Raw genomic sequence first — 21,379 nt, 5'->3', positions numbered from 1 at the left:
CTGCAGCTTTTGCCTGTGGTTTTGCTGGCTGTTGAGTCTTTAGACCTTGCATCCTTCTAGATTTTAAGAGCTTGGAATTCACTTAGAAGAGGGATGCTTAGGAGGGGTTGCTGGCTAACTTGTTTTTGGGAAATCATGGGGTACGGTTCCTTTTTTTGGCGTTACATTTCAATCTTTAGATATATCAAGCCATTTGTGTCACTGTCCAGAGGATTCACAAAGAGCTTCAGCACGCATTGCAAGGGGCTCGACTGCATAAGCGCAGTAGTACGAAGAGACTGAGCAGGGTCACCTTTTTCATCTGTAAAGGATAAGTCTGTAATTACCCCTGCTGGGACTGCTGTGCATTCATGGCTTTTTGGCATTTGTGGACTCGAGGGTGTGTTTTTTTTTTTCTGGCTCTGGTCTCTGTGTTTGAGTCCTCTGCAAGAAGCTGTACTGTTTGCGTGTCCATCGTGGGCATGACCTTCTCTCTTTGTTTCTTGTAGCCCAGGGCATGGGCACGGAAACTTGAACGAAGCACGAGGGTGAGTGGACAGCAGTGTGGGCCCTGAGTTGGTCAGTGGACTGTGTTAGTCTGCTTTGCCTGTTGGGCAAACTACCTTGCGACAGCAGAGTACGTCTCCTGCCACGTTTCTGAGGCGCGCCAGACGTCAGCAGTTCTAGTTCCTGAAATGCTGGAGATGCATCTCTTTGGGGTGTTAGGTGGGCGAAGCGGTGATACTGGGCTGGGGAACACGGGTCTGGGGCTTCTTGGCTCTTGCGGTAGGGGATGAAAGAAGAGGAGTGGGTATAGACCGTTTTATGGATTGTCACGTTTGTCTGTTCTTTCTCCTTGATCTAAGCCCCGTGGGCTTGGCTTGGCACAGTGAATGGAAGCGCTGGGTGTGGGTTGGGAAGGTGAGTGGAGAAAAGTTGGAAAACAGGCATTGTTTTTGGTTTGGTAGTCTATTGGTCCACCTCTGGGTGACTCCTCTTTTCCAGGGATGAAGAAGGTACTGGGAACATCCTAGCTGGTCTCTGTGGTCCACACTGAGGATGGATTCTGAGCCCTGAGAATTAAGTTCAGGGGCAAATCTTGTGTGTTGGCAGGGGGAGGCAGGGAGTTGTCTAGGGGGTGTCTATCTGATTTCAGTAGCAGAGCAGGTCAGTTGACTACTGTTTTGTTTCTGAGGAGGGTGCTTCCCTGGAAGAAGTTTGGCTGGCGTGCTGGTGCCTGATGGCACTTTATTTCTGCAGGTGAAGAGGAGCCTTAGGCTTGAAGCAGTGTCCTGGCTAGCCTTTGTGTTCCTTGATGAGGATGGAACCTGCCTCCCAGCATTCCCAAGCTAAGCTGGGGGGGCAAGTGCTATGTTTGAGTTGGGGTTGTGAATGGACCCATAGGGCAAGGGTCTGTGCTTGTAAGTCATTGCAGCGGATGGGGCCTTTCAGGATTGATCAGGTCAGGCAGAGATGATGTGTGGGGAGTTCTGTCACGTACAGCGTGAACACGTGCCAGGCAGGGCAGTCCCAGCTTGTTGTCTGTGCTGTGCTGTTGCTCTTGGTGCTCGGCAGGCCCTGGGGAAGCCATCCTGAGGGTATTGAACACTTGACCTCATCGGAATAACGCTGATGTTCAACTGGGAGCTGAGCACCTCTTGTCTTGCAGTAGGAGCTTAAAGGGATCACTTCTTCCGTGCGTGTAACTTTTATTTTGTATCGAATGTTTCCTGATATGATCATTATGTGTTACGCGCTCCTCAGGTTTTGATATCCTCATCGCCTTCTTCCACTGGACAGATTAGATGGGCAACTTGGTAGCCACACTAAAGGTCCTAAATGCTTGTTTCGTCATCAATTCTGTGATTCTGTGATCACAGGGCTGATCCAAGCACTTCTTGTCTTGCAGTCACAGCTTAAAGAGCAGATGCGTTTTGGGTCTTGTGCATATTTGGTTTCAGATTGTGTCTGTTTCCATCGTCACTGTTGTGGAAGTCATCTGGGCTTCACCAGGAGCTCAGGCTGGGGAATTCATTTCTGAAGCGTTATTCTTAAGGGGTTTGCACTGCCCATCCTTCCGGTCTCTTGTCTTAAAGGCAAGCATTCTATGCGTCCATCATCCCAGTTCTGGCGGTCACTTTCAGTCGCAGGTCATGGCATTTGAGTCTGTCCCTGGGGTGGCCACAGATCATCTGTTCTGACTCGCTGTCACTGTAGGGCTTCCCTCTGGGAGTTGTCATTCTGCCTGGTGTCATTCTGTTACGCTCCTAGATTTTTCTTTCTATGTAAAGAAAGGTTTGAGCTAATTCCAGCTGAAAAGAGTTTTTTGTTTGTTTGTTTTTATCTGAATAGAGTAAAACGATCTATTGATGCTTCCTTAGCTGGGCGTAGTGCCCAAGAATGGGGAGAGAATGAATGGCCTCCTGAAAGAATCATACAGCATTATGGACCAGCTACCTGGAACCTGAATGAGGTAGTATGGGGGCCCGAGAACCTATTTGTAATTTGAATTGAATAATTATGTTGCAAGCTGTCCTTGGAATTGTAACTATATATAGTTACAATATATATAATCATAAACCATAAAATAGCTGAACTGGGAGCTGCAGGGTTGATGTGGGAATGTTGAGGTGAAACTCTGTGGTTTGTAGCACGCAGGAGGTCAAACAAATGTATCGAATGATCTTTGCTGGTCTAAAAGCACACCAATCCCAGCCATGTAAATCCCAGCTGAAGGTATAATAACATGGTAGAGTAGCATGGCTCTGCTCTGAGATGAGACATAATTTGTGGAAGCAGAGCAGAAAAGATGCTTGTGAGTAGATGAATTACTGATCGTTTTGACTCTAGGAATGGATGACTTCAAGGAGGGAGCTCCTTCAGATATCAAGACATTGCTCTCCGAAGTAAGACAAAGGTTTTGTCTGAGAAAAAGGGAACAAAAAGTTAACCATTCATGTGTTTGGGTTTCTGTGTGGTTTGTTGTTTTTTTTTTTTTTTTTTTTTTTTATGCACATTTAAAATGAAGTGACTGTTTTTGTGCTGGTTACATGCGGTGTCTTTTATATCCATCTAAATTACGTTTACTCTGGGAAAATGTTAGGCAATAATGGAATAATGAAAGTTAAACTTGATTTTGTTGTTACACCAGACTGAAGCATGATTTGAATCAAGTAATTGGAATTACAGTAGGCTAAAATTGCTGAAAAACGAGTTTGGAAAGTTGAAATGCATTTATTTGCTATTAAACCTTACTGAAAACATTTGGTTGTTTTCAGTTAAGAACTACTGGATTCATAAATGTAATACACAAATGAGAACATTTATGAAGTTTAATATTTAAACCATACCATTTTCAAAATACAGAATTGTTAATTTTATTGAACAAGTTTTCCAGTTTTCAAGCAGTGACCTTGCAAACAGTTCAGGTAATCGGTGACCCTTAAAAGCACAAGCCAGTGTTTTCAAAACAAAACAAATCTCCTACTTAAATATCTCTTTTCTAGTGATCTTCTAAGAGGTTAATTACTAACCACCGTTTGCTGCTTATGTTACCATCCTCATCCTCCATCCTTCACTCCTTATCTCTTCTTCTCTTAAACTTCACGTTGCCACTGTTGTTTTCAACCTTTCCTCTTGGATGGATGGAGCAACATGAAACAACTTTTCTAGCCAGAATAGAATAATTTCTGAATTTTATTTATGTGTTAGCATTCTTCATTCTGGTTGTGTCAGTGGTCCGCTGACTTAACTGACCAGCAGCCTGCATTCCCTGCCACCAGCCCCTAACCACCCCCCCAGAACAGAAGAACTGAGCAACCATTCTGGAAGGTTCTGGTGGTGAATGTTGTCATGAATATATGAATGTTCTTTACCCTCTTCCAGTCTTAATCCTATTTGTACTTTTTTCTTTTTTTTTTAATAACCTCATTGGAAGAAGTAGCTCTATACATTTGTACGGGGTCACAGCGGCTGCTGCTCAGCAGGCATTGATCTATGGAGGATGGCACTGTTAGCCCACCGTGTTGCTGGAGGGCAGCCACTAAGCGATGACCTATGAACCAGGTCATCACCTACCAACCAGGTGATTGTGATGACCCATGGTGGCAGAGACCAAACTGTCCTTCAAGAAGGCCCCAGGCTCACTGCATCGTCCGGTGCTGAGGGGTCTTCATCTCCTCCCTCCCAGCTGGGCATGGTTGTCTTCTGCTGAGGTACCCCGGTACCACAGGGCACTGACCATAGCATCTGCCTGGGAGGGGAAGTACCCGTACTCTGAGATGGAGAACGGGAGCGTGCTCCTCCCCGATCTTCTTTCTGAGGACTTCACCTGGGACAGCCAGATCCCCAGGCTTATCGTGGGAGTGCTGTTCTTAGCGGATTTTTCAGGTGGGTTGGGCACGGTAGAGCCTCCCCGGAAACGAGCCATTGGGACACACCAGGCCCTCGGGGGCCCTGGCCCGTAGATGGCACAGCTATCTTGTCGCTCTTGAGGACTCCTGCTGTGATGGCTAAAGAGAGCACGGATTGGCTTCTCTTGCGATGCAGCGACTGACAGGCGCTTAGGCTTGGCAGCATGGGACTGGCTGCCAGGCCCTGTGGCCCACGTAGACATGTCCTGATTTCTGCCTGTTCTTCCTGCAGGTTTCACTTCTTTGTCAGAGAAGTGTGTCCAGCAGAGCGGCACAGACAGAGGTGCTGACGAGCTGGCACAAACACTCAATGACTACATGAGCGACGTTTTGGAGGGTAAGAGCCATGCTGCCAGGCTGTTGTATATGGGGCCCTGAGGTTGCTTGCGGAGGGCAGAGGCAGCCTTGCTGCACCAGCTGCTCCTGCCTCCTTGGAAGGGCTGTGGAGCTCACTGTGGCCTGGGGGGACAGTGGGAGCCGTGGGGCTCCCGTGGCAAGAGAGGAGCGCAGCAGGTCTCTTCTGCTGCCCACTGTGATGAGGGAGGCCCCAGTGGACTGCAGGCTGGCAGACGTGCCTCCAGGCAACAGGAAGGGCTGGAAGGACTTTGCAGGGAATTACAGGCCCGTCAGCCTGATGTCAGTATCAGGGCAGGTTACGGAGCAGGTGATCCTGAGTGCTGTGACATGGCACATGCCTCCAATGGAGGGATCAGAAGCAGCTGGCGCGGGATTTTGAAGGCTAGGTGCCTCCTGACTACCCTGATCTCCTACGACAAGGTGACCCACTTGGTAGAGGAGGGAGAGGCTCTGGTCATTGTCTGCCTGGCTTTTTATAAAGCGTTTGACACTGCTGCCCACAGTATTCTCCCAGAGAGACTGGCTGCTCAGGGCTTGGGCAGACATACTGTTTGCTGGGTAAAGAAGTGGCTGGACGGCTGGGCTTAAGGAGTCCTAGCAAGCGGAGTTCAATCCAGGTTCAATCCAGTTGGTGTCTGGACACCAGTGGCCTTCTCCAGGGCACTCTACCAGGGCCTTTTTTGTTTAACATTTTCATCAGTGACCAGGAGGGAGGAGGGGATTGAATGCACCCTCCATCAGTAAGTTTGCAGACAATTCCAAGTTAGGCGGGACGGTTGACTGGCTTGAGGGTGGGAAGGCTTTGCTGAGGTAGGCTGGGCCAAGTCCAGTCACATGCCACTGAACCAGGCTAAGTGGTGGGTCCTGCGCTTGGCACACAGCAACCTAATGCAGCCACATAGGCCTGGGGGAAGAGTGGCTGGAAATGTGCCCAGTAGAAAAGGATGTGGGGTTGCTGCTTGGCGGCCAGCTGAACATGTGCAAGCAGCGTGCCCAGGTCTCTAGAAAGGCCGATGGCATTCTGGCCTGCATGAGAACTAGTGTGGCCAGCAGGGCTAGGGAAGTGATAGCTCTTGGACACGGCAGTGGTGAGCCCACACCTCGAATATTGCATTCAGTTCGGGGCCCCTGACCACGAGAAGGATGTCTGAGTTGCTTGCGTGTGTACAGAGAAGATCATCAAAGCTGCTGAAGGGTTTAGAAAACAAGAGTTACGAGGAGCAGCTGAGGGCATTGTGGTTGTTTAGTCTGGAGAAGAGGAGGCTGAGGGGAGACCTCATTGCGCTTCCCACCTCCCTGCAAGGAGGCTGCAGCGCAGAGGCAGTCGGTCTCTTTTCTCAGGTGACAAGAGAGAGGCCATGAGGAAAGGCTCTCGATTTGGGGCAGGCTGTGCTTGGGTTGGGTACTGGGAAGAATTTCTTCAAGGAGGTTGTGGTTGAGCACTGGAGCAGCCTGCCCAGTTAAGCGATGGAGTCCCAGTCCCTGCAGCTATTTAAGAGATGTGTGGACGTGGCACTAAGGTAGATGGTTTAGTGATGGGGACTCAGTAGGCTAGGTGGATGGTCAGACTTGATGATCTCGAAGGCCTTTTCCAGCCTAGATCATTCTCTGATCGTATGAGCAAGGGGACACCTGCTTTCTCAGCATCTGTCTCTGTGCTTGCAGAGAGACCGTTGCAGTTCCACGATGGAACACGGCTTTGGTGCCATTAGGACCGCAGGCAGGCTGGGGGCATCCAGTGAGTGCCAGCGTGCCAGTGACCTAGGGAGGCTCGCACTGACATCTGTGTGTGGCCCTCCTGAGCCCCTTATCCTGGGGGACGTCTCTGACCGTGAGCATGTGGTGGCCACCACTTTGGCAGCATTTGCAAGTGTCCCCGCTCAGAGATCTTCACCAGGCGTCTGGACGTGGCCCCGGGCAGGTGGCTCTGAGTGGCTCGGCTTGAGTGGAGACGGGGTGCGGGACTGGAGCAGATACTCTCCAGAGGTGCCTTCCAGCTTGCACCGTACTGTGCTTGTGTGGCCTCCCAACTCGCTGTACAGGGGCCAGGGCTGTGGCTACAGGTGGCTTGCCCCACGGATTCCGGAAGAAGGCGCCCCATAACTCTGCCTTCCCTTCTTTCTCCACAGTTGTGCTGGATTTCGGAGGAGACATCCTGAAGTTTGGAGGTATGTCCTTAGGAGGAGGCTGCTTCCATGTCCTGCTGCTGTGCAGTGTTTCCCGCGGGAGCCGCTTGCTCTGTGCTCTGGCCTGATGGAGCAGCTCTCTGGCCACGCAGCAATCCCTCCGGTGGTGTCCCTGGGCTGCTGCAGCTGCGGAGGAGTGCTGGGCAGAGGGTCCCCCCGCCACCCACCCTCTTGCCCTGCTGCCCTGGCTGGTGCTGTGGCTGGTCTGGCAGAGGGGAGGGGTCCCTGTGGCCAGGGTGCTGTCCTTCAGGAGGATGCCCTCCCACAAGCCCGTCCTCCTCTGCACGCCGGCTGGCCACTTGCTGCTGTCCCTCAGGAGAGCCTTCCCCTTCCCCTCACTTTCCCCAGGGGATGCTGTGCTGGTGCTGTGGAGAGCATCAGAAGCTCAGCTGCCTCAGACCATCAGCCTGGTGCTGCAGTGTTGCCAACAAATCCAGAAGAAGCATGGCAGTCGTGACACACACGTGGGTCAGAAGCTCCACCTGAAGATAGGTATGGGCGCTGCAGGGTCAGCTGTGCCACGTGCACAGCCCTGGCACTCTCCAGTGCTGCTGACTGCTTCTGCTCCCCGGTGTCAATGCTGCTTCTTGCTCTCTCCCCAGGGATCTCCGCAGGGCAAATGACCGTACTGGCTGCTGGAGACAGGTACCATCAGCAGTACTTCATCTGCAGCCAGGCCCTGGAGGAAGTTATGAACGCCCAAAACCTTGCGGTTAAAAGTGAAGTGATTGTCTCGCCCACCTGCTGGAAGCTGTGTGAGCAGGAAAAGATCCAGACCAGGCTTCTTGGTGGCAAACGGGTTCTGAAGGTAGGTGGACAGGTTGGCCTCTAGAGCCTCTCTGAAGACCTGCACCTGAGAGGGAAGGAGGCAGATGCCAGAAGGCTGAGGCGCTGGACGTGGAGAGAGTTGTAGCTGTAAGGGTTGGTAGAGAGCTGAAGCAGTTGCCCTTCCACCTCAGGGGTAGCTCTGGGTAGTGCTTGCTTGGTGTGACTGGCCAAGGGAAGCACAGGAAGGGTGTGGGCCCCACCAGCAATGTCCCCCGTGGGTCGCGCAGCTGTCCTGGAGAGCTGGGGCATGCTTGGGTGATGCCTGCGTGGCTCTGGTCCTTCTGAAGAGGCACTTCCGTCCCAGCTGAAAATCCAGAGAGGTGGGCTTGCTGCACCAAGAGGTTCTGCCCTTCTCTGGAAAGTGAGAGTGGAGGGGCGGGCTGTGTCTCCCGGGGCTCCTTGGGGAGGCCAGTGGCAGTACTTTTGTTCTGCGTGTCTGCAGGTTCAGAGGATGGAGCACATGTCTGGATCAGAACGCCAAGATGCTGCAGGCCAGTTTGAGCAACACGTGAAGATGCAGCGTTTGGAAAGGATAGGTGAGTCCCTGCTTCACCGTGTTCTGAGACTGGCTGGAAAAATGGGGCCTGCCTGCTTCAGAGTTCCAGGGAGGAACTCCCCCTGCCCTCTTCCACCTTTCAGTCAGCATTCGTGCCTTTGTCCCTCCTGTGCTTCAGCTGAGGCTGTCGCTGCCATCCCCTCCTTCCAGGGGATGGCTCTGGCCAAGCAGCTGCAGAGGGGAGCAGGAGGAAACGCCAAAGAATCTTTGCTCTGCTTTGCCCAGTGCCAGCCCCGTCTTTCAACCCCCTTGTAGTCCCGTCCTGCCAGTGAAGGCCTGCGTTTGCTTCCCTTAGGGCACCTAAGGCCAGCTTTTCTCGTGTCCAATGGTCCTAAAGTGGCAGCAGAGATGCAGAAGTACATACCAGCAGCTCCTCTCAGGAAGGTAAGGCCGCTGCTGCTGGAGGCTGCATTTTGGGAGGGCAGAAGAAGGTGTGCATTGCATGGGTGGAGCTCTCGTGAAAACAGACAAATGGAAGAAAAAGCACCCTGGGGCGGGAACCCAGGGGACCTGATGCCAGGCTTACTGGTGCTGCACGTGCCAGGCAACTGCCCATTTTGTGCTGCTCCTCAAAGAGGCACGGGTGGCAGGAGGTGGACTTGCCTCTGTCTTTTCCATGACTCTTGCTCTGGACGTGCTGTGGGCACGAGGCGAGGACAAGGGGGCGAGTCTGCTCAAGTCCCTGGGATGTGCCAGAGGGTCGCCCCTCGCATCCGTACTTGCCACAAGATGCAGTGTTGCTGGAACATTCCCCTCTCGTTTGTGCTATGACTCTGCTGTGACCTGCCTGCCGCAGGCTGGCCTGCGATTGGCACCGAGCAGGGGACTTACCCTTCCTCCAGTAGTACCTGGTATTGCCAACATGCCTGCTCTCCCTCGGTACGTGGCACGGGCCCAGAGGAACCGCCGGGAGAACAGGCTGGCAAAGCTGTCGTGCTCTTCACTTCCAGCTGGACGTGGATATGCCGCTGCACCTGTGGTCTGAGCTACGGCCAGTCACCAGCCTCTTTATCCAGCTGCAGTTTTCTGCAGAGGCCAGGTTACTGGATCTTCAGAGGGGCCTCCGTGATGCCAACAGGATGATTTCAACAATCATCAGTCCTCACAAGGGTGAAATCAACAAAAGCCTTCTGTTTGATAAGGTGAGCGTGGGGGAGCAATCCCACCCCCAGAGGGTGGCCTGTGTCTGTTTAGTGGAGAGGGACTGAGGAGCAGCTCTGCCTTGCTGGTGGGATCAGTCCTCTGTGGCTTTGTGTTGACCTGCAGCTCTACTGGTCTCCCTGGCGACTGCAATGGAACGGCATTAGCTGCTGGCCATAGGCACTGTAACCAGATGTGTTGCATCTGTCCTCTGCAGGGCTGTACATTCCTCTGTGTGTTCGGAATGTCTGGAGCAAAGCTGCATGACGAGAGCACCCGTGCCTTGGACAGCGCTCTTCAGATCTTCAGCACGTGCTCCAGATCATTGAGGAAACTTGAGTGAGTGTGTGGCGGTGTTGCAGGGCATGCGTGCTGCCTGGGACAGCGCAAGGGGGCTGACCAGCAAGAGACGTGGCCTCCTGGCTTGGCCTCCTTTGTCCCTGGCAGGATTGAGGCAGCACCCTGAGAGGCAGCAGGTGGCCCCTGGGCTTAGCTCACGGCAGCCAGGCGCAGTCCCTCCAAGCACAGCCTGCCAGGAACAGGGCTCTGGCCTAATCTCAAAGTCGCTGGCATTGTAGGTGCTCAGTGGGTAGCACCTGCTTTCCTCCACTAGTGAGAGGGGCTGTGGCCTGCTGCAGGTCACAGCCATCGGGCCTCAGGGGAAGGGTCCAAGCCGTCTTGCGTGCACCCTCCCCACGTCCCTTGTGTGTGGTGCCCCAAGCTCTCCAAGTCCCCGAGGCACACACCGGCTGTGGGACAGCAGGTGTCCCTGGTTGGTGCCAAGGGGAGACGTGGGAAGTGGCAGAGCAGGGCGAGCAGGACTGCGCCTGAGGCACCACTGAATTTGCACTTCTCTCCCTGTGTGCCAGGGCAATGTCTATTGGGGTCACCAGCGGGACGATGTTCTACGGCCTCTGTGGCCATCCGGAGAGGGCTGAACATACAGGTACCGCACCTTAGTCTGAAGAGTGGGAGGCTGGCGTGGGTGTGCTTAAGCACACCTGTCACACACACATCCATCATGAAGAGATGGGAAGGCTGGGGCAAGCACATATGCTACAGCCTGCCGAGAGCGGCCCAGATGTCACAGGTCTCGACCTGAGGTGGGAGAATGGGCTCAGACTTGCGGTTCCCGCTGGGTCAGCTTGCCCTGCTGCGGGGTTGACCTGTGCCTGAGGGTGTAGTCCCAAAGCTGGGAAAAACAAGGAAACCTTGAAGAATATAGAGAGTCCTGTAGCTTGTGTAGTATTTCTATAGCTTGTATAGTCTTTTAGGTGAGAGAATAAGGGAACAGAGAGACAGGTAGCCTTGAGCTAGCAGCAGCAAGGGAGATAAGGGACAAAAGGTGAAAACAAGGAGGAGAACAACAGCTCCAGACTAATCTGTAGTAACCTTTTGCTCATTAAGGGTCATAAACGTATTAAAAATCGTACCCATCAAAATGCTAACGTATGCTAATGTGGGATTTGATGTGTCCCCACTTCCCCAGCCCCCACTCTTTCTCTGTAATGTGCAAACTCAGGAGACATAAGTTAGGTGAGCTGTAATAGCCAATCAGAAGTACCCAAAGAGATAGCTTTCACAAGTTTGCTGTGTACAAGTAACGGTGATTCAAGTCAGAGGTGTGCTGGCTTTGCGGAAGATCGCCAAGCACCTGACTCTGCAGAGTTATATAATAAAATATTTAATTATATAATATATATATATTTATATAATGAATTAATTAAAAGATCTTTGCTGTGTGTGCTCATTGGTGCAGTGCACTAGGCATGCACCTATGGACAACAAGGGGAAGTAGCCCTTGGCCTTAAAGGGTGGGGCAAGGCTGCTTTCCTAACCATGTCAATGTGTTCTCTCTCCATGGCAGTGATTGGCCATAAGGTGAATTGGGGTGCCCGCTTGATGGTGCACTACCCCAGGCTGGTGTCCTGTGATGAAGACACCTACAAGGCCTCTCGCCTGCCCAGTTACCTCTTCAAGGAGTTGCCGAAGACAAAGTTGAAAGGTGTTACAGATCCCGGCGCTATCTATCAATATGTGGGGATCACCGACAAGTGGTGAGTGTCTTCCGAGCCATCTGGATGGGGCCACAAGGGGAAGCCAAGGGTGCAACCTTGACCGGTAAAGAGGAGCTGTGCAGCAAGAGACCAGCCTGGCCTCCCACAGACATCCCTTCCCTGTGGCCAAGAAGATCCAAAGGCCTGGCATGGGTCTGCTTTGTGCCTTTCTGCCCTTGTGTCTCCTGCTGCTAAGAGAGCTGCGAGTGACGCCAGTGGGGTGCAGAAGGTTGTCCTGGCTTTGGAGACGCACGCTAGCCATGCAGGCTTTGTCCAAGCGGCTTTCCGCTGGGCTCCCTCCCTGCTCTGTGTTTGCTCCACTATGTGCAAGGCTAAGGCAGAGGTCATTCTGATGCAAGGAGGAATTTTTTCCCAGCTCCTTCTGCGCAGGAAGCTTTGGGTCAGTCATGTCGCCTTGGGGAAAGGTGGGCCACTGGGCCACTCTTCCTCCTGTCTGCCTGCTCAGTTCTCAGCTGTCCCTCCGGGCCAGGGTTGGAGGACCTTTTGGATGTTAACGTTGCTGTCTCTTGAAAACTATCAAAAGACTTGAGCCAAAGGTGCCAGGTGCTTGGTGTCCTGAGCCACTAAGTGACACAGGTCCTCCTTTCCAAGAGGCTTCTTTTGCTTGTCCAGGGTGGCAGAGCAGTCTACTAGCCAACAGCACACCCTGGCTTCTTTGCCGCATCTGGGCTTTCTTTGGTTTTGGCCTCTGGCGAGGGACTCCCAACACCTTCTGCTGTCCCGCCATGGCTGCTGGCCTTCTTCGTGCTTGAAGCTGTCCTGGCATGTCCACTCGAACGTTGGCCGGGGAGCATGCTCCGGACAGCATGCTGCTGGAAAGAAAAGCAGTTACCTGCGGCGGGTCTCCTCCCCTAACACAGCAGGCTCTATATTCCCTGGCTTCTGAACAACTAAGTGAAACTCATGTTTTGTCTTCTCCCGCTTCTAGCATCTTTGACATGGGTCTTACCAAGAAGAGGTCGGACTATGGCCCCTTGCTGGGTAGGTAGAGAAGTCCTCGCTCTTCAGAACCCCAGCTGCTTCCCTTTGCCCAAAGCAGTGCACCTTGCTGGAGGTTAACCCCGGTAGGCAGCTGAGCCCCACACAGCCGCTCGCTCCCTTCCTCCCTCCTCTAGCCTGCTGGCTGGTGGGGCAGCATGAGAAACTGCAGAGGCCTTGACACTGTGCCAGCACTGCTCGGCAAGAGTTCAGTGTGTTCTCGGCGTTCCTTTGGTGGCAAGTCCAGCACATCACAGCACACTCCAAGCTCCTGTGAAGACAAGGAGCTGTATCGCAGCCAAAACCACAACAGGCCCGAAGACGCCACCTTAGCTACAGGGTGCTGGCAAGAGCTCTGGGGCTCAGGGTGCAGTGAGATGTTTGGCATGCCTTTTGGGCGCAGCTGCCTGCAGTGCCTCAAAGTGTGCCCTCCAGTCTTGGGCTGGATCAGTGTGGGGAGCTGCGTCCAGCTGGCTGAATCTCATTGCCTGTGGGAGGAGAAGCGGAGGGGAAAGAGCTCCTAGGAGCTGCGCCGTGTGGCCAGCAGGCAGGCGGCTCTGAGATGAGGGGCTTGGAAGGAGGCCTGGGTGTAGGCAGGCTTGCTGACGTGGTGGAGGGAAGCTGCCGTGCCAGCAAAAGGGAATGCTGCCCTGCTTTTCAGCATGCTGCAACAGCTTGTTTCCTGGTTGGTCTTCACAGGTCGGGAGGTGGAGATTGACCTCTTTGAACGCAGCTTGAAGGCCTATGAGACTTTGGGACAGCCGCGCATCCTGGCGTACGCAGGCATTCTGGGCTCTGGAAAGAGCCACTTACTTACTGAGCTGGCCTTTCTGGGCCAGGCCACTGGGCACAGGTAAGTGGGTTTTTTGAGCCCCTTCCCATGCCCGTCCCCTGACGTTCGTGGAAGACTGCGATGCCTCTGCCCTGTGCCTGGCCCTCCGCCCACACCCCCAGGACTGTGCACCCTGCGTTCCTTTGCAGTAAGAACCAGGCAGCGTGAGTCTCTAACTCTCCTGTCTTGGCAGGCGTGGGCTACTGGGGGCCTTTTCTGCAGCTCAACTGCCTTTTGCTTTTGCACCGCAGGGTTGTCACCATGGAACTGACCAAGGCCAACATGAGGCAGCCCTTCTCTGCCGTCTGTATGCTGGTGGCCAGGGCCCTGGGACTGCAGGCGGGTGAAACGTGCAAGGACCGGCAGCGCACCCTGCAGGCCAAGCTCCAAGGGGCGATAGAAGAGAGCAGTTACTGCCTCCTCAACAACATTTTCCTCGTCGAGGTGAGAGCGAGAGGGAGGCCTCCTGAGGTAGTCTGGTGGTTGTTTGGGTGTTCTGCTGGGCTGGGAGTTGCAGTGCTCATAGCACCCCGTTCTGATTCGTGGGTCCAGGGAGGCTCCTTGTCTGTGGTGACTTCATGTCCTGTGCATGTGCCAGGTGTCTTGGTCAGCGCCCTGGAAAGGCCAGTGAAGAGAGGCTTGCGCTGACCTCATGCAAAAGCAGAGGCGCTTTGCTCTGCCGTCTAGCTTGGTGGATAGGCATGCCTGGTCCCAGGATGATGTTTCTTTCTGACTCTGCTTTCCTGTCCAGTTTGCCATCTCAGACGAGGTTTGCAAGATGCATGACCTTCAAAGGAAAAGGGAGTTGCAGAAGACTTGTAGGAAAGTGCTACAGAAGGTGAGCGTTCCTCCTTCTACCTGGGTCAGAGAAAGAAAACAACCCTGCCCGCTGCAGGCTCCACATCAGAACAGCCTGAGTGGGCAGCAGGACGATGTGCCAGGGTCACCGCCCTTCAGGGCCCAGGAGCCCCTCCTCCCAGAAGCCCCTCTCACACCCTCCCCATATGCCTCGTCGTAGCTCGCCTCCTGTTAAGTTGGAGGGTATGTGCCCTGGAGGAGGATTGACGCCTTCTGCATTCCTTTGCCCAAGCTCCCTTCTTCAGAAGGGCAAGTGATGTTCCAGGAGGCCTTAAAGTCTCGCAGAAATGAAAAGCCAGTAAGCTTCTGAAGAGGGAAGCGGCTGGGGAGAGACTTCTGAGTATTCTCCGTCTCCGGAGAGAGAGGCTGCATCTCCTCCCCTAGAGGATGCTTGAGAATCCGCCAGACTCCACACAGATCCATCTGCTTTTTTCAGACCCTTGGAGGAGAATTTGGCATATTTGTCATCGACAACGCCCACTTCATCGACCCTGCCTCCTGGACTGTCATGTGGCCCGTGCTCCAAAGCGTCACGCTCTTTATGGTGATGAGCTTAGCTCCTGGCCATGAGAGAACGGAGAGCTTTTTCAAAGCTGCAGCAGACAGCACAACGTCCCAGAGAATCAGCTGTCTTCATCTGGAAGAGCTGAAACCTGCAGCTGTGGTGCAGAAAGTCTGCCAGGACCTTGGAGTGGTCAGCATCCCCAGGGATCTAGCAAGGTATGTTGCAGGCCACGGAGCTCTTCCGGAGGGGTTGGACCTATGCTGCCACGGAAGGAAGTCGCCCCGCAGGAAAGGAAGCACGGGGCCTTCTGGCAGCATCCTTGACTCCAGCAAGGACCTGGGTTTCTCCTTAAGACTCACCACAGCAGGTGTGAGCTAAAAATAGGCAGCTCCCAGGACGCAGCACGTGGGCAGTGACAGCCCTTTGCTGTTGCAGAGGAGGGAGGGCAAGGCAGGGAGGAAAAGGGAGAGAAGAGGAGAGAGGAGAGCAGAGGGAGATGGGTACCCAAGCCTCAGCGTGGCTGAGGTGTGAAAAAGGCTTTGACCAATGTAGCCAGGCTGCAGTAGGGATTCCCAGGAGCAGGGGTCCAGCCAGCTGCCAGAGCAGATCTGGGCTCCTGAGGACAGGGAAGATCAGGCTTGCTGTGTTGTGCTTTGGACATTGCCCACGACCATTTCCCCATGGACTCCAGCAAACAGTGTAGGGTCAGGGGTCCCAAACGCCCAAGCCAGTGGGAGGACCGCCCCCTTCTGAAGTGAGCCGTAGCTGTGACAAAGAGGCTGGTTACCCTGTGAGGCCTGAGTGACTCGCCACCCGCCCATCAGAACTGTGTTGCACCATACTTCCCTGGTGTTGGTCACTGCTGGGTCTGCTCCTGCCCAGGTTCCTGATCCAAAGAAGCTCTGGCATCCCATATTACTGTGAGGAACTGCTGCGCTGCCTGCGTCGCAACAACATGCTCTTGTTCAGCACTGGGAGGCAGGACAAAATAGTAGAGGACAACTGGGAGGGCTTGATCGGTAAGCACTCTTGTTGCGGACTGGCTAGATGCTGTTGCACGTCACCCCCCCCCCCCCCACACACACACACACACGACCGTGTCCTGTGGCTTTCCAGTGAGTCTGGGCAGAGTCCGATCTGGCAGCAGGACAGAACTTGATCTGGCTGAGGTGTGGGCTCCTGCACACCTTGCTGTCACCTTGGCAAGCCACCAGCTCCCTCGAGAAGAAAGCCCTTCTGCAGGAGAGGGTCAGACCTGGGAAAGTGTAATCCAAAACCAGAAATGCCCGCAAAGGCGCTGGGAACTGAGGAGCTTGGCAGTAACGCAAGAGCAGTAATTGCAAGAGCAATGCCAAGCAGAGTGCTGTTGCCCTGGGGACAGCCTGCATGGGCTTTGCCTTTTGGATTATCACTGGCAATTTCCCTGGCTGTGGGAGGGAGCGCTGTCAAAGGTAGCAACCGCTGCATTCTGTTGCGGGATATTCGTTCAGTACAGCTGGGCAGCTGGTCCAAAGGCAGAAAAAGAGTTGCAAGGGCAATGCAGACAAAACCATTGCGGTGGAAACCGGTTTGCCCTGCTCACTGACCGCATTCGGTGCGGGCCATGAAGCGCACCCAACCGTGACAGGTTGGACTTGCCCCACCTTGTTCATGCTCTCTCTCTCTCTCTTCCCAGCTTCTGCAGTCGAGGCTTCACCCATTGTCTCAGCCACCTCAAGCTCCAGTGCTGGGAATAACAGTGGCAGGGTCTGCACCGTCAGAGCAGATGTCAGCCTGGAGACCACCGTGCTGCCGGCTGCCTTGAAAGGTGAGGGGCTGAGTTCGTGGCTGTGCTGGGGTCCTTTCCTGGGGTGCATGTGAGAGAGGGGCTGGGCATCAGCATGCTGCAGAAGCACCCTCTCAGCCTGGGGGGCCCTGCCAGGAAGGCAACTCTGGTCTGAGCAGACAGAGCTCTGTGCTTAAGGACACAGATGTCCCCCTCCGGGCTGTGGGCCGGCTGTGAGGCCCACAGCAGTTGTGGGGAGCTCCAAGTCCAGCTCTGAGGTGGTGAAAGCGCTCTCTGCTCTCTGTGTGCGCTGCTGGGCATCAGCCTAGTTCAGCTCCGGTAGGTCGCATCACGGGTCGCATGTACCCGCAGGATCGTGCCCTCCCCATCCGTGGTGGAGGAGCTCTTATCCCTGGGCCTTGTGGCCTGTGGTTGCAAGAGGAGTGGAGCCATCTTGAAGACATTCCCCTGGGCTCCAATTGCCCACCAGGTGCCATCCTGAGGAAGAGAGGCCAAAGTCTACCCTGTTTCCTGTGGTGGAACCGTCCAGCCTCTCCAAGCTCAGGCTCCGGGACACAAAAGAGAGAGACGATTTGCTTCTTCTTGACAGATATTGCACTGGCTGAGCTGGACCGGATCACGCTGCAGAAGCAGATGGTTTTGAAGTTTGCAGCCATCATAGGGCCAGTGTTTACCACCCAGCTGCTGGCTCACATCCTTCCCAGTTGCACCAGGCAGCAGATGAATTATTTGTTGGACATGCTGGTGAGCGACAACATCCTTAAGTGGCTGAAGGACACAGGGGTGCCCAGAGACATCCAAGATGCTCGAGAGGGGCCGGCCACCTCTCAGCAGGCAGGGAGCGGTAAGTGGTGGCAGTAACGTAGACCCAGGAGCGCTGTAGCTGAAGGAGGCCTTCCCCCACCAGCTTTGTGCAAAGGGAAATTCCCAGCGGCTGTTGGGAATGTCTCTACCACTCTGGCTGAGGCCACCATCCATTGCCTTGCAGGGGTGGAGAGGCCGTCTACAAGCAAGGAGACCACGGAGCAGCAGGCTGGCGTTCTGGCCTTCTGTGCCCCGCTGCTGCAGGAGGCAGCCTACGAGCTGTGGCCCAAGAGACAGAGGGCCAGCACGCAGCGCAAGTGTGCTGCCTTCCTGGAGAAGCACGCGCACAAATGCCGGAGCTGCCACGGAGGGGACTTTGTGGCCTTCCACCGCTTCGCCGTCCCCAGGATGAGGAAAACTGCCGGGGCTCTGCTGACGAGGATGACTGGCACAGCTGGGAGGCCTTGGTGCTCGCTGGAGAACACCTGAAGAAGGACAGGACTCACACCCCTGAAGGTAGGCTGTGTGCCGTGCAGCGGAGCCCCCTCCCTCTGGAAGTCCAGGCCCATGCAGGCTGGGGCCCACCGGGTCCCCAACACCAGGGATAAGCCAGGGGACAAGGACGATCACCGCAGCTCTTGTGCCCTGGGTCTGCTCGACAGGACCCTTGCAAGCCTGCAGCTCTTAGCCCGGGCTATGTGGGGAGTCCCTTGACACGCTCTCTTCTTCCCAGGTAGTGCAAATGCCCTGCAGCCGCAGCAGGCTTTCTCGGAGGAGGAGTTCAGGTGAGGAGACAAGGTTCTGATGATTGTGGAAACGAGCGAGCTCCAGAGGAGACAGATGGAGCTCTGCCATTTGGCTGCTGGCTGGGACTCCAGCTTTGGGAGGAGGAGGCTGGCTGTGGGGTGGGAGCTGGGATGAGACAGCAGGAAATAGGGGTTTGTTGCTACCCGTAGGGAGAGCAGGGTCATCTCAGGTGATGCTCATCTGCTCTTTGCTCTCTTCTTTTCCTGGCAACCTGCCTCTGACCAGAGCGTCAGAGCGGTTTCCACCAGAGGGCAAATGGACAAGTGTGCAGCCCAGCAGGACCAAAGAGAAGGACGGTGGCGAGTGTTCCTGCAAATGCGAAGCCGTCATTGAATCAGTGCTTATGCCTTTGGCTCGCCACTATGTGGCAACAGGCAATGCTTCCCGAGCCTTCTACTACCTGCTGGAGTGTGCGGCTGCCTACCTGCACGTCTCCAACAGCTACATGGTGAGTGACCCTGCTTGCCAGCACGCATTGCACCTGGAGTCCACTGCAACAGGACACGCCCGCTGAGGGGCCTCCCAAAAGAAACAGTGGGGGCAGAGCCGGACTGTTTCCTGCGCTTTGCCTCTCCCACAGCAAGAGACGCGGGGCACTGAAGCAGGCCCGTCAGCACAAGCTGCAGTACCTGGGAGGCAGTCTGAAGGCTCCCTTGGTGCCTGAGCTCTGAGCCCACAGGGCACTGTGCTAGGGCAGGGATCACATGGGGAGATGCGGGCCCTCCTAAGGCAGGTGCCACAGGAGGCAAGAGGGAAGGGTGGAGCTAGCTGGGGGCTCTGCACCGATGCTCACCTGCTGCCTGTGTGCTTGCTCAAAGGCCCTTATGAAGCTCAACGAAGCGGAGGTCCTGAGGAACTCCATGGGGAAGACAGCAACTGTGTTAGACTGCTTTGAGGAGGTGACCTTCTTCAGCCTCAAAGCGGAGGTAAAGCGGCAGGGTGACGCCCTTCTTGCAGGGGGTGTCCCTGCTATGGCCAGCCCCTTATACATTTCTGCAGCCTCTGCAGGAGGAGAGGCTTGGGAAAGCGGTCCATGTCTGCATGGCTTCCTCTTCCTGTGCAGGTCTGCTGTAATCTAGGACGCGTGGGGCTGGCCAAGAAAACGACCAGGCAGGCGCTGAGCCTTCTGAAAAAGCGATTCCCTCAGACATGCGCCGGAGCCTTTGTCAAGTCTCTGTGGGAAAGGTTTCAGGGTGCTCTTTGTGCCACAAACAGAAGAACACCCTCTCTTCTGCTAGAGGCTCGGTAAGCAGCAGAAGGAAGAGCGTGGGAAAGGAAGAGTATTCTGGTGCCAGGCATTCAGGCCCAGGCCTGCCTGGACTTCAGGCCACGCCTAAGCTGTGCCATAGCTCATTAGCAGGACCGAGGCATTAAGGCACGACATGTGGGTCAAACAGGGGCCAGTGCAGCCTCACGCTGCCCCCCTGTGCAGTCCCTGGGCCTTTGCATAGAAAGCAGCTTGTGCCGAGGGATGCACCTGCTGGCACGTTTCGGATGAGGCTGGGGTGGCTGGGAACAGAGAAGAGATGTGAACAGGGAGGACGGGCTTAACAGGGGAAGGAAGGCAGTGACCTCAAGGGATGGGATGAGGTTGGGTTAAGGTTGGGGGGGGGAAGGGCGTGATGAGGAGAAGGCTCAGAGTTGCGATAGTCCTTCTCCTGCTGGTGCCTGGCATCACTTCCCCCCCCCCCCGTGCTGTAGTGCCAGCACACCCTCTGTAGCGGTTGGCTGCCCCTGGCAGCACTTCTTCATTTGCCCACTTCCGTGCCAGCAGCCCTTCCAGCACCAGCTCCCTTCCTCTGAGGAGGTGTACGTGTCTCAGCTGCCACCCCACTTTCCCCTGCCCAGTCTGGTTTGGTGCTCTACAGCCGCGCCTCTGGGCTCAGCAGTTTCTCTTGTGTGTCAGGAGGAAGAAGCTAGCCTGGATGCTTCAGCAGACCCACTGCCTCTCCTTACTGGGGCACCTCTACAGCCTGGAGGGCACATCAGCAGGACGGAGGTTCTCCCGCCTGGCAGCTCGCATGAAAGCCAACGTGGACAGGAGAATGGACTCCTCTCAGGAAGAAGACTCCCACCCCGACAACTGACTTTCCATCCCTGCTTTTCTCAGTGTGTCTTAGTAAAACATCTGTTTTCTTATGGTGGTGGTTGTCAGGCCTTGCCAGGGAAGGTTCAGGTTGGAACTAAGAAGCAAGTTCTTCTCAGAAAAGGAGAGCTTGCTCCCCCAGCAAGAGACGCGGGGCACTGAAGCAGGCCCGTCAGCACAAGCTGCCTTACCAGGGAGGTGGTCTGAAGGCTCCCTCGGAACCTGTGTGGGCACCTGGAGAGAGACAGCATGGGCAGTTTGGGACGGTGGAAGCTGCCATAGTGCAGAGCGAGCAGAGGAGGGGAGGGCCACGGTGGGGGGGCGTTCCAGAGTCCCCGCAGTGTCAGGTGGGCTGCTCCGTCCCGAGGCGTGCCCACATGGGCTCCGGGGTGCTGGCCCAGGTCCTTGCTGCACTTGATCGTTGGGCTGCTCCTCGTTGTGAAACATGGGATTAGAAATTAGAGAGCGATGAATTAAGAATGAATATGTAGGCAACACTCCTTGCTTCATATGTGCTACTGAGATGGGGAAGATGCTAAAACTTCTCCGAATTAATATTTACAGAATCGCAGAATTTCTAGGTTGGAAGAGACCTCAAGATCATCGAGTCCAACCTCTGAGCTAACACTAACAGTCCTCCGCTAAATCATATCCCCAAGCTCTAAGCTAGATTCCCTTTTTGAGTGGGTTTGTGAAAATTCTGCCAAAGAAGGTCAAGGACTATCAAGAGGTTTCTGTTGTGAGCACTATTTTATGGGAGCCTAGGTGGGGTGGGTATTGGAAGAGGGTGTTGACTAGGGCACTGCCTAGGGTTAGGATTAAGGTTTTGAGAGAGAAAGGTCAAACTCTCTCTAGGACTAAGGTTGTGAAAGGGCTGCCAAAGGAAGTTGAGGGCTACCAAATGCTTCAGATGGGAACACTTTTTCATGGGAGCTCTTGCTAGGACGAATGTTTGACCTGGGAGCTGTCTTAGCCCTGTCCTTATGTTTGGAAAGAAAGGAAGCACAGACTCCCCTTGAGACTGAAGTTGTGAGAGTGCTGCCAAAGCAAGTGGAGGGCTACCAAAAGATTCTGTTGCGAGCAATTTTTCTTGGGAGCACTAGGTGAAATGTTTCTTGGATCTAGGCAATGTCTAGGGCTAGGGTTAGGGTTTAGAGAGAGACAGAGAAAGTCCAGACTCCCATTGT

At 54.7% G+C, this 21,379-nt stretch overlaps 2 protein-coding genes across 2 annotated transcripts; both read left to right on the top strand.

Moving 5' to 3' along the window:
• Window positions 1–4,539: 4,539 nt before the first annotated feature.
• On the top strand, window positions 4,540–9,526 carry LOC309890267 (adenylate cyclase type 10-like; the record flags this gene model as incomplete). The annotated part of the gene is made up of 7 exons (XM_082783948.1): window positions 4,540–4,728; window positions 6,878–6,916; window positions 7,283–7,426; window positions 7,537–7,742; window positions 8,205–8,298; window positions 8,614–8,702; window positions 9,269–9,526. Exons 1-7 carry the CDS (start codon window positions 4,710–4,712, stop codon window positions 9,524–9,526), a joined length of 849 nt encoding a protein of 282 aa, XP_082640074.1. The 5' UTR covers window positions 4,540–4,709.
• Window positions 9,527–10,383: 857 nt separating this feature from the next.
• On the top strand, window positions 10,384–20,193 carry LOC309890266 (adenylate cyclase type 10-like; the record flags this gene model as incomplete). Its single annotated transcript, XM_082783947.1, is given in 17 exon segments — window positions 10,384–10,404; window positions 11,326–11,515; window positions 12,465–12,517; window positions 13,214–13,367; window positions 13,598–13,790; window positions 14,098–14,184; window positions 14,641–14,924; window positions 15,592–15,728; window positions 16,385–16,516; window positions 17,085–17,339; window positions 17,484–17,696; window positions 17,699–17,815; window positions 18,033–18,084; window positions 18,332–18,554; window positions 18,925–19,032; window positions 19,170–19,351; window positions 20,013–20,193. Coding segments are annotated over 16 exon segments (2,526 nt in total). The 5' UTR covers window positions 10,384–10,404; window positions 11,326–11,360.
• Between the last annotated feature and the right edge of the window lie 1,186 nt (window positions 20,194–21,379).

This window comes from Aythya marila (assembly GCF_965140915.1).
Source record: "Aythya marila genome assembly, chromosome: Z".
NCBI lineage: Eukaryota > Metazoa > Chordata > Aves > Anseriformes > Anatidae > Aythya > Aythya marila.
This window is presented reverse-complemented; position numbering and strand designations above follow the sequence as displayed.